Raw genomic sequence first — 13,169 nt, 5'->3', positions numbered from 1 at the left:
CACTTGGTGCTCTCTTGACTCTTTCATTATTTGATTTGGCAAATAAATGGTGTTGGCAAAATTTTCTTGTTGAGCCAGTTCATCCTGTTTATTTCAGATGTAATTTGACATCTGTGTCTCACATGTGGCATTGAAGATGTTGTCGTCCTGTAGATGCCTCTATGGAGTGAGGAAGAGTTTTCCAGCATTAAAGATGTTATCTGGAAGGAAGACTGCCAATTTTCGTGGGAGGCAGACTACTCTTTGGTAACTCTCAATGGAACAGAAAGCATTAAATTCCTTAAGAAGTGCAGAATCCTCCGAACTCTGATCAGTCCTCATTGTTGCATTTCCCTGTGCTCTCCAAATACCAGTCATTTCAGATTGTGTTTTTAAGTGCTCTATTGAATGGCAGCTTTATCATGGCCTGATTTAGAGAAATCCTTGTGCAGCTTCCACTAATGATCCATCTGAATTTCATAGGCAGTAAAGTCAGTGATGCAGATAGGCATATTGGCACAGCATCCTAACAGTTATCCAGCCATGATGTGCTTCAATTAGTAGCTAAATGGGAAGATCATTGTATCACTCTGCAGGATTGACTAGTTGTAAATTGCTGATGTGTTGCCTTTTGAACTCTTGAGGTACTGACGGGTATCTTGAAAATGAGTGATGACACTCAAATGTAGCAATTGTATTGTGAGAATTGTTCCATGCACTTATCAGTGTCGGGTGGACCAGATGATGAGAGAGTGACTAATGCAATGATTGCCAGTGGGCAATTCACAACAACTTCCTGTTTTAAATTTTCAGTCAGTCATCTGCTAATGTAGCTAGAGTGGCTGCCACTATCAAAAAAGCAGCAGGTAAGTCTACTTACACCTGTGGGACCTGTTACATACACGTGGAGATAAGTGAATCCTGAACAGCTGGTATTCACAGTGCCCAATGAGCTGTGTTCATTAGGATCAAATGATGAAGTAAAATGTTCTGAAATGCTGCAGATTGACTTCTATGATGGCTTCACTTGCAGGAAAGACAAAATTATTTTTCTCCTCTTTCTACAGTCTTTACTATGTGACCCTGGTTGGGGCAAAGGAAGGACCTATTACTAGGTCTCAAAATCTTGATGCAGTCGTGAACATCCCTGACTTTCTCGCCATCTTGTGCCCACTGACCACACCATTTGCAAAATACACACTAGGTTTCTACTTTCTGTATGGACTTACATGTTGCATGTCCTGACTTCAAGTGAATTTTGAGGGCTGCTGTAGATGGTATAATGTTAATTAATCTGCAAGTTTCTCAACAAATCTTTCGAGCCATCTGTGGCCCATATACCTCTTCCGACATGAAGTCGGTCAGTTTCAGAGTGCTCCCTTCTGACAATTTTATCATCTTCGTAGGAATTGTCCAGCATCTGCATATGTCTTCCAGCAAAGTGCAAAGCATCTTTCGAATTAAAACTCTACCATAAGCTTCTAGATTCTCCCCTACTGCCTGTACAACTTGAATGCACTCATTACAATCAGTAAGTGTTAAGAGATTCTGGAGAGTAGGAGTTAGGTGTTAGAAGTGTGATACCTTCCAGATAGTCTCGATTCACCTGGGTAATTTCATTTTTCATCATAGGTGCATGTAAAATTCCATTAATTCATTCATAAGGAGCTGCAGTTACGACTCAAAGAAATACATGTTTACTGATCATTGACAAGTTCAGGTCTGCATCTTAAGACGGTTCGGACTGTTACCAAAAATGAGTCCATTTATCAATGCCACCAAAAAAATGGCCCTGGCTTGGTTCGTGGTAGTCCAACACTGTGGCTGTACAACTCTGTAGGAACTGCAGAAGTTGTCCTGTTGGTCATAGTGTCAAACTCTTCCCTCAGTACTGCATTTTGTCTTCAGGATCAACTGCTTCAGAGTGTCTATAGTCTTCACATGCTAAGACATCAGCTTTGTATTCTACATCATCAAGTAAATCTTTGATAGCATTATCCAATGCCATTAAAGTAGTCAAAATTTCCTACAATTGACTACTAATGTATGCTCTCTGTTCTGTAGTTGTCAAGCAAATTTATTTGATTACTGGTGCAGACAGTCAGTCAGTATTTGTGCTCATATTTAGTCATGTCTGTAGTGTCACAGACAGGTGGCCACACTTGTCGAGCATTAATATTAAACTTTATCATTAGAGACTAATGATGTGCTTGTTGTGTAATCAAATTATTATTCTACACTCTACTCAAATATTATTCCAACAGTTAGTAATGCATAAATCATTTAGTTGAGTGTGTACCTTTTACATTTCATACGAAGAAATTTCGCCATGTAGTCTCTAGGATCAATGTGCAAGTCCTCTCAAAGTGTCATAGATATCATACAGAAAATTTTTGTTGGTGCCACTTTTCCTGGGTTTTGGCACAGAAAATGTGTGAGAACAATTAGAGAGTATTTTAACATCAAGTTACATACAGCCTGATTTGTGCAAAACATATATATATCATCATAGTTATGTAACATCTGCCATTTGCAAAACATTGACACAATACAATTCCGAAACTTTGTTTTTATTTGACACAACTACTACATGAATTGTGGCTCATAGGCCAACCAGCTCCACACATTCAGTCTAGTATCTAGATGTTAACAACAGTACGTAATTTCCAGCCTCATGGGACATCGAGAATGCAAGCAAGAAATAAAATATAATGGAATTTACACCATGGCATCTGTTTGTCTTCACTGAAAAGTGTGAGATCTCTGATGCACGACAATCATAGAACAGTTTGGAAGTGGCCAGATGCCAATGCTGTGGCATATGGCTGGTGCCTCATGATCCAGCCACATGTCACACAATGGAATGCTAAGGTTGCCACCCTGTCAGATGCCTGCAAACTGGTGCAGTTCACCATTGCCCGTGACAGCTGCAGCAGTATTGAAAATGCCACATTCAGTGGATACAGCTGGTATTAGCATACATCTGCAAACTACATGGTAGCATGCAACTTCCCGGTATTATTCTGTTGGGTAGCCTTTATAGAATACCACCCAGCAGCCCCCCAGCCAGTGGGAGTCCTATTCAGAACACCAATGTTCAACTTCTGAAGTCCCATGAGTATTTTTCTCTGAGTACAGCATATTACTTCAGAACCTTGGAAATCACCAGTGCAGCCTACACCGATTGTGCCTAAGGCAGTGATTCTCACCTGTGACAGACTGAGTGCTCACATGCTGCTTCCAGAACCATATTGTGTTAGTGACATTGATTCAGCAGATCAGGACAATCTTTACAATGTCTGTACCTGAAAGCTGTTTCTGTTGTTCGCATTATTGTGTACTTTCTCTGTACTAATAAAGTTTCAATGTTCTTGGCTACCTGTGCATCTATCTCTCATTGTGCATGCCTGACCCACGATGGAATACTTTAAATGTAGATCTCATGCATGCAGTCCTAGAATTCAACAAGAAGGTGGTGGAATCAGTCATGTTGTGGGTTAGTAGCACTACCTGGAATTGTGTCACTCCAGTTCTGGATTAGTATCATGTCTAGATGTTGGATACCTCTCATTGCTATGAAGTGTAAAATGAGTATCAGACAATGTTCTCCAACCTACTGTTCAGCTCTAAGTCCAATATTTCAGTGAAGGGTTCATCATCCAAGAAACTAATGCAGAAATCACCCAAGTGGAATGGCCTGCAATATCTGCCAACATGAATCTGATTATGTATACTTGGGTCCAGTTTAAACTTGCACTGTGTCATAGTAGAACTACTCCTTACACAACAGAAGAACTGAAGACGCCTGTCTTCTAAGAATGACAGGCATGAGTAGCAACACTTCTACCACCTTGTGGACAGCATGCCAAATATTGAAGACAAATTTAATGCATGGGCAGAGCAACACAGTACTGAATGTTGCCCAGCAGCAGATTTTTATCTCAAAAATGTGTTAAGATATCCACCTTCAAACATATTGCCTTTATTTTGGTAACAGTTTTAATTCTATTTATTTCATGAAGCAACAACACACAAAAGGAATTTTCTAGCAAGAAGTGGGCTCTACATGAATCTGAGGAAGATAACACAAGAAACAGGGGAGATTTTATTTGTGTTATTTGGTAATGCTATTGGAGATTTCTTCCTTCAAAGATACAAATACTGTGAAGTTACTTCTATTTTTGAGTAATATGTCTCAGAACAGAACACAGGATAATATAGTATAATAAAGTATCAATTTTACCATGAAGTTCCTTTGGTTTTTTGATTGCTTCTTCAAATTTAATGAGCTTCCAAAGTCAAAAAGTTTACATCTATCGGTATTCTCACAGACAATAACATTTCTTGGCTTCACATCGAGATGTAGTATATTCCTTCTGTGGCAGTACAGAAGAGCTTCAGCAATGTCAAGTGTATACCTACAAAAAGAAAAATATACAGCTATTTGAAGGTCAGACAAAAGTTTAGTTATAAATGTACACATCAAGTGAACTTTAAAATTAAGTATAATGAATAGGGTTCGTAATTGTGGGGGGTGGGGAGGATAGGTGGTGCCACACTTGTGCACACTCTTACTAGAGAAATATCAAGAACTCAAAAGTTGGGGTTAACTGTTTTCTGTTATGCGTTTCTGTGTGGGGTGCACCAATTGTCTGTAAGTAATAAGTGGTTGCATTTTCCTTATTTTATGTATTTTTATTTTAGAATGTAATATTTCAATAATTATTGTAAGTTTATGGAGGCATATTTTAAAAAAATATCATCTATCAGAATCATTCTGACAGAAAGAAAAAAAAAGCAGTTCTTTCACACTACTTTAGATAAGGTGTCTAATGTAGCAGAAAACCTCATAAGCCACTAGACATTTCTCATATTGTTGCCTCAAATAGAAAGCAAACTCCGTGTCCTGTCTATGTCTATAACTATGATGTACACACTGAACACGTAGTGTTCATGCTTTCATACACCCCATGCACTGTCTAATGGCTGATCCTCTTGATGTAGGGATCTATATTAAATAGCATTTCCAGTTCCAATGTGAGGAACCACCAACCTTGATGTCTTGCTCGTCACTGCCAGTCACTCACTATCCCAGTGATGCATGGGAATGTAACTCGACAGCAAGTATGCTGTGCACAATGACACAGCGTTCCATATTTACGCATGTAGCTCAACCTTGGGGTGATCCTGAAGGAACCTACAGACGGTAAGAGTAATCTTTATATATGAAGGTCTTAATGATCCCTATTTCTACAGACAGTAATCCAGCTGGTATTATATAAATGCATTATAGAACTGGAGCAGGAGCAGGCATGCTCTGTTTACTCCCCATGAATTGAGAGATTTTAGGATGTCATGTAGCTAAGCTAATTTGGTTTTTATTTGTCTTTGATATGGAAGCTAGTTGAGTGTTATCGCAAACAGGCTAATAAAAAAAAATCAGGAAATCTTGCACGAGCAGTTCTGACTCACTAATATGAATCACAGGTAAGTCACAAATCCATCTTAAATGTTTTAGAGAACAGACAGACTTTCATAATGAGAATTTAAATGCTGACTAAATTGTCCACACCTCCAATCACCTAATGGTTTGTTGCACTTAGCGAACAGTAGTAAATGAATTGCAGCTAGTGCAAAATGCCACAAAATCATAAAAAAAAAGAACACTGTATTCACTTCCTTATCACACATGTAACAGCATACTTTTATGAATGACTCTTCAGCACACTTTTCTTGATGAAATCGAACAATGGAACAGCCAGGAGAGAATGTAACAATATTATGAAAGGATAGTTGCTATTCATCATATCATCGAGAAGCTGTGTCGCAGGTAGGCACAACAAAACGCCTCTCAGAAAGTGAGCTTACAGTCCCCAACAAGGCCTTTTATCGGAAATACACATGCGCACACATGACCGACCACAGTTTCTGGCTGCTGAGGCCACACTGTGAACATCAGCGCATGATGGGAGAGGCAACTGGGTAGCAGGAGTAAAGAGGAGGCTGGGGTGGGGATGAGGAGGGACAGCAGGGTATGGTGGGGGTCAGTGAAGTGCTGTTTTTGGGTACACACAGGGACAAGGTTGAGAGAGTGGAGGGCAGTCATGTGTAGTTGGGAGGTTGACAGAGGGCGGGGGTAATGGGAAAGGAGAGAAGTAGAGAGACTGTGGGTGTGTTGGTGGAAGAGAGGGCTATGTAGAGCTGAAATGGGAACAGGAAAGGGGCTAGATGGGTAAGAACAATTACTAATGAAGGTTGAGGCCAGGAGAGTTACAGGAACATAGGCTATATCACAGGGAGAGGTGTTGGCATAACAACCAACACGCTGTCTGCATGAATGGCCACCAACATACTATGACGAGGAACAAGCTGGACAATCCCATTGCTGAGCATGCTGCCCAACATGACATATTTTAGACTGCTTCACAGCCTGTGCCATATGGATCCTTTCCACCAACACCAGGTTTTTCCGAATTGCGCAGATGGGACCTCTCCCTGCAATATATCTTATGTTCCCGTAACTCTCCTGCCCTAAATCTTCATTAGTCACTGCCCTTGCCCATCTAGCCTCTTCCCTGTTCCCTTTCCAACACTACACAGCTCTCTATTCCACCAATGCACTCACGTCTTTTTACTTCTCCCCTTTCCCACTAACCCCCTCCTCCTCCTGTCAACCTCCTGACTGCACCTTGCTAACCTACTCTCTCTCCTTCTCATCCCCATATGCTGGCACAATCAGCACTTTGTTGTCACCTACCCTACCCTGCTATCCCTCACCCTCCCCACCCCAACCCAACCCCCTCTTTACCCCCACCACTCATCATGCACTGCTGCTCGCAGTGTGGCCTCAGCAGCAGGAGACTGTGGTGTAAGAGGGAGGGAGGGAGAGAGAGAGAGAGAGAGAGAGAGAGAGAGAGAGAGAGAGAGAGAGAATTTCCAATGAAGGTCTTGCTGGCTGAAAGCTAAGCTTGGTTTCTGACAATCTTTATGTTGTGCCTTTCTGCAACTCAGCATCTCTGCTATATGCTGAGTAGCAACATCCTTTTCGTAATTTCTTCATGAAACAGTCAGTCAGGCACCCAGTATCATTGGATGACCTTGGCCTTTATTTAAAAAAACACTAAGAAGGAAGGACTTTATAAAGATGAACAGATGTCTTTAGAACCACCATTTGTTGAACTGCCTGTTGATATCATGGCTCTGAAAGAAATCTTAGGCGTTTTCAGGATCAAAAGACATTCCTACGAAACTGACAGACAACACTACAATAAGCATGTTGGCATGTACGGTCCTCTACTGCTTTTAGGAGAGATTAAGATAATTACTTTCAAATGTGTGGAAGCTGTTAATTTCCCCCCAGATTCAGATGAAAGGTGGAGAAGATTCTTTTAGCACTTACTGTGTAGAGTCAGAGCATGGTGCAAACACTCATGGTCTAGTGTCAAATCATGAACCACTAAGAATGCATTCACTGAAAATGGGAAATTGTAAAATTCCTGATTATGGAGCTACATTCACAGTTGCTACTCTCAGTGATTTCTTTGTCTTAGTGAAATTCTAGAACCAGTCGAAGTGCGAGGCACTGGGTGAACTACTACTACTTTGTCTGCATTATGTCTTTCTTGCTGGAAACTTCCAGTAGGTGTTATGCCAGTAATTGGCCCTCTCCCAATTTGTCCATAAATCATTCTAGTGGTTTCCAATTCTACTGTGGCCTTTGTGGTACTGGTTATGGAGAATGGAAACACTCCATTATCTTTGTTTGCTCTCCTTAACAACTTGGCAGAGTTTTGCCATCATTATCTAATGCTGGTTCTCAACAGCTGTTGATCACTTAATCCTGTGCAGAGCTGCATTCATGACTAATGCTCCCATTGAAGTCATCCTTTGTGTATAGGATGTAACCAATCATACAAGGGTGCCAGATGCTTTGACATGGGTCTATTGCAGATGGACAGAGTATCCTGCTTTGTAATAACAGTTATTTGCTCCGCCTAAGTGTTGAACCCTTATACATTCAAGATTTAAAATTAAAGGGTTGTCTCAGGCAAACTTGTTCCAATTAATACAATAAATTGAAGTTCAGCATTTAAAATACTCATAAACATTAGATGTATGTATGAAGTTCATTCAAATGAAACCTGGTCAGTGCATCTACCTTTGCCTTACATGTAAGGTCGTACCACGTAACAGCAGGTATGGCGGTTCCAACTATTGGTAGAGATAGTGACGCGTGCACACCATTTGATGTTGCATAGTGCCAGTGAGGTTTCACGCCAAAGAGAAGATGGTCACGCAAGTTATCATCTACTACGGAATGGGCAGGCGAGTAAGCAGGAACAACAAGGAGTGATTCGATTTTTGGCAGCAGAGGGAGTTAGAGGCCGTGAAATGTATCAATGGATGAAGGCTGTGTGTGGTGAGTACAGTCTGGGTCATTCAAGTGTTGCATAATTGCACAAATGATTCCTTGAGGGGCGTAAGTCCCTGGAAGACTATGCTCGTCTTGGACAGGCTCATCGGGTCATCACACCGGAGATGGTTGCAGAAGTGAATTCTTTAGTCTTTGACAACCACAGAATCACCATGGATGAGATCCATCAGTTTGGGTATTAGCATGGGCACCGCCCACACCATAATGCATCAGCACTTGAACTTTTGAAAAATCTGTGCACAGTGGGTTCCTCACTGTCTGCCGAACAGCACAATACTCTAATGGCACTGTCTTTGAGTCAGCTGCAATGTTATCATGAGGAGGAATACAGCTTTCTGTTGCATATTGTCACACATGACGAAACATGGCGTCATCATTTTGAACTCTAAAGGAAGTGTCAGAGCAAGAAGTGGAAACACACGACTTCACCACCTCCAAAGAAATTGAATGCCATGACTACCACTTATTGGGTTCCTCGAATGGGGAACCACCATCAATGCCCAGAGTTATCAAGCCACAGAACCTTAGACGAGCCATCAAGCTGAAGCATCAAGGCATATTGTCCACTGGTGTTATCCTCCTGCATGATAATGCCTGCCCACACACGGCCAATGCCATGAAGACTATATTGCAGCAGTTTCGGTGGGAAACTGTTGGAACATCCAGTGTACAGTCCTGACCTTTCACCATGTGACTCATGTGTTTGGACCTCTAAAACAAGCTATTCATGGACATCGATCTGCCACAGACGATGAAGAGTGTGACTGGGTTCAGGCCTGGATCTGACAGCAGCCTACTAGCTTCTTCAAGAATACAATCGACCGGCTAGTGTCACAGTGGGATAAATGTGCCAACTGTCTTGGAGACTATTTTTGAGTATGTGTACTGTGTATAACTACATTTTTGAGTTAATAAAATCATTACCATTTCTTTACACTAGTGACAGGGTTTCATTCGAATGCCCCTTATACATATAAACACTATATGGCTGAAAGCAAGGGGAAACTATAGTACGTATTTTTTTCTGAGGACATGCAGATCTACTGTATGGTTTAATGAGGGCATCATCATGGGTAAAATTTGCCAAAGGTAAAATATCCCACCCACTCAGAACTGCGCTGGATACCATTTAGGAGGATATCATTAAGTAAATAAATTAAAGAAATGTACCTTGTAATCTATGGGCTCAAGTGCAATGTGTTGGATCTCTTAATTGGGTACATAGGTTAGAAAATTTAAAAAAGGTTGAAGTGGAATTAGTGAAGCACGGTGGCAGGAAGAACACAGGACACCTGGTCAGGTGAGTATATCCCGTTATCGAAGGCCTTGCGGACCACACAGTGCTTCCTCAAACTGCCTCCATTCCTTTCAGATTGTGCTTGGTTCCTCCAGGTGTCTTCCATCCCTAGGGCTACCAGGTCCTTGCTAGGTAATCGTATGAGGGTGTCTGGTGTTTGCTTCCCCCCTCAAGTGCCTTCTTCACCATCATTCTTCTGGCATATGAGCGAGATGGCCCATTCACTGAATTCTTTTGCTCCTCAGCTTGCCTAAGATTGTTGATTGTTGCATCAAGAGGTAGATTTTCACATACTTCCTCCTCTTTCATTCTCCTTTAACTAAGATGGGTCCTCATGTCTGCCTCATTATCCTTCTTTCAAATGATAGATTTTCCTGTGCTTGTTTAATCATGCTCCATGTTTCTGATCCATAAGTGAATGCTGGCCATATCACTGTAGTACAGATCATCATCTTAGTGTTCACTGATATTGATGCTGAGCTGACTGTAACCATGAAAGAATATATGCATTTCATTCCCACTGCTGTGTTTTCTTGATGTCCATTTCTGTGGTGTTTTCACTGGTAAACTAAGATCTTAAGTATTTGAACTGATGGACACACTAACCTCATGCCATCTATCTCATGAAATTCTTCATGCTCTTGTGCTCTTCGTAGTTGTATGAACTCTAGATTCGCCTTTACACCAACATTCTGTTCTTAGTTGTCCATTTTCTCGTACATTTCTTTCAACTCACTGTTTGCTTCTCTTGGTATTACTGTATCATATACAGATGTGTGAGAATTTGAATTAGCATCCATCTGTACTCTGACCCACCCCTATTGCCTACTTTCCCGTATCACTTTCTGTAAGATGAGATTGAATAAAACCCACAAGAGCTTCCCCTTGTCTGTGACCTGTCTCAATCTCTAACGTTTCTTGGAAGCTTGCTGCTGCCCTTGATCCATACATAAACATTTGCTATATTCTCACTAGATCCTCGGGGATCCTTAAGTCACACAGTGCACCATATAGGCTATTCTTGTGGATGCTGTCAAATGAACATTAAAAATTGATGAACAGACTGTAGATAACTATCATAATACTAGTGTTTTTCAAAACAACTGTCAGTTGGTCAAAAGGCAGCTTGGTACTCCTGTATGTTGTTCTCTATTGTAGAGGGGATGTCGGATGAGGACGGTAACTGTCAGGATGCACCGTATTAAAACTCGTTAGAGTTTCCCAAGTGATTTATTATTTCCAGCTACAGTGCCCCCGATCCTCTCGGTCTGCGTCATCGGGTCCTGCAATGCTGAGGACACCACTTTGCTGCCTGCGAAATGCCTTGGCGTGGAATGGCTGCCTCAGCAACCCGTACAATGCCCTGCTGTGTGTTGGCCTCATATGGCCGCATAGTTGCAACTGCGTCAGAATGCGCCGCCAGTCGACTCAGCGGTCTCTGTCCCTGCCCTCTCAGCACCGCCAGCGGAAGCTGCAAGGCAGCCTGCTGCGTGCTTCCTTGCCGGCGTGTCTAAGGTCATGGCGACAACAAGCACCTGTGATCCAGCATCCGAATCTGCGGCCCTCACCTCGGATGCTTCCGGTGTGTGTTGGGAGCCAACTAGACTGTTCACAGTAGCGAGCCGTGGCGTGGCGCACGGCTGGCTGGCTGCGGACCCCACCTTGGCCTCAGAGTGTCGAACCAGCGACCTGCCGTGGACTGGAATGCTGGTGCCCCATCTGTTGCTGCTTGTAGCTGGTGGTGTGACATGCCCCGCCATCCAGGAGAGCTGTCATACTTTAATGCCTTGTTAGTGAACCGTCGCCTATTTATACACAGCAGTCCGCCTCTGTTTTGCTAACATGCCGCTGCGAGTAATGTACTTTTAACACCTGGGTTGTGCCAGTGGGCCCCTTCTGCCTGTAACTTGCACCATGCACACCACTGCATTTACTCTTTTCAGTGGGTCTACGGCCCTGTGGCCTCCATTGTACTTTGCAACCGCTTGTAAGTGTAACTTACTGTCAACAGGCCCGCACCTGGCTGAAACTTGTGCGCTCAGAAATATTGCACCGAAGCTAACCTTTTCCCATCTTAAACAGTGGTGCCACTACACTATAATGGTTGAATTTTCTGAGGATGATGATGGACAATACCTGTTGTTATCACATTCCAGCTTGCTTCCCTTCTTGTGTATCAGGCATATATTGGTCAGGCGAGTATAGGGTTATAAATACAACATGAAATGCATATCTCAAGATTGGTGTCTAGTGTGCAATGCCTGGTCTCTGCATCTTAATACAATTATTGTATCAAAGTGTTATTACTAACTGGTATGTCCTGAAATAGTTTAATCCACATGTTGATCAACTCAACCCATAGAAGATGAATGACTCTGCGACTATTCAGTAATACAGAGCAACGCACCTACCTTAATAACCATGTCACCAGTGCATGAGGTGTTGCATGAGGAGAGGACAGTCAGCAGAGGCAGTGCAACATCCCAGTCACCACTATTGGCCAATCTCTGTGATTTTTACACAGGGGACCAGCAGAAAGGTCAGGTGTACTCAAACAGCAAAACACTGACAACTGCATTGCTGCTATTACTCATGCAGTGTTACTACACATATCTCAGTTTGGTAAATCGCTCACATAGACTTCAATGGTGGCAATTTGCAGCAACTCCTTTGATGTGACTTTTCAGGCTTTCCCAAGGGATCTGTTGTAAATATACTTCTCGGGTTTGCTGCGGGATCATATTGTGTGAATTGCACAATATTTCATCAATGCAGCTACTCGACATCTTCAGATGGTGGCAGCTGCTGCTGTCACTGCTGCAAGGCACAAATGATGATAATCACACAGCGGCATCTATATTTATCAGGCCGGGAGCAGGCAATACACATACGTGGGAAGATGCTTGTAGTTGGTGGAAAGCAGAGCTGTAAATGGTAAATGAAGATGCAGAAGCACCTACTGCAATGGTGTTCTTGCCCTATTTTGGTGCTATGTCTTCAAGAATAGAAAGAATCCTCCAATGACACGACACCAAGTGTGCCCCACAGAAGACGGTCATTACCTGTGTTTTCTTCAGCATCCGAACTCACTCCATCCCAATATTCAGTTCATGAAGGAAATGGAAAAGGATGGCATTTTACCATTTCTGAATGCCACAGTCAGAAGTTGACGATACACTGGGAAATAGTGTCTCACATGGCGCTATATTTTCAGGCCACAAGTTATCATCTTGATCTGCCCAGTAGTGTCTTACTCTCCTTGGTGTATAGGGAACATGGTCTTATATGCCGACAGTCTACCTGATGATATACACCACCTAAGAATGATATTCTCAACAGAATGGATATTCTGACCGACAGATGCGCCACGCATTCAGTTTGAAGCAAATTCAAAGCAGGGATGTACATGAAGATGAGGAGGCACCCACTGCAACAGCATTCTTGTCCTATTTTGGAATG

The 13,169-nt window shown here is 42.3% G+C and overlaps 1 protein-coding gene across 1 annotated transcript in view; it reads right to left on the bottom strand.

Moving 5' to 3' along the window:
* LOC124795825 (serine/threonine-protein kinase mos) overlaps nucleotides 1–13,169 on the bottom strand; it is a gene marked incomplete at its 5' end in the record, with an annotated part of 97,342 nt that overhangs the window by 30,093 nt on the left and 54,080 nt on the right. The window contains one exon of the mRNA XM_047259908.1: nucleotides 4,223–4,397. Coding sequence (XP_047115864.1) covers nucleotides 4,223–4,397 — 175 coding nt within the window. The remainder of the gene's footprint in view (nucleotides 1–4,222; nucleotides 4,398–13,169) is intronic.

This window comes from Schistocerca piceifrons, chromosome 4 (assembly GCF_021461385.2).
Source record: "Schistocerca piceifrons isolate TAMUIC-IGC-003096 chromosome 4, iqSchPice1.1, whole genome shotgun sequence".
NCBI lineage: Eukaryota > Metazoa > Arthropoda > Insecta > Orthoptera > Acrididae > Schistocerca > Schistocerca piceifrons.
This window is presented reverse-complemented; position numbering and strand designations above follow the sequence as displayed.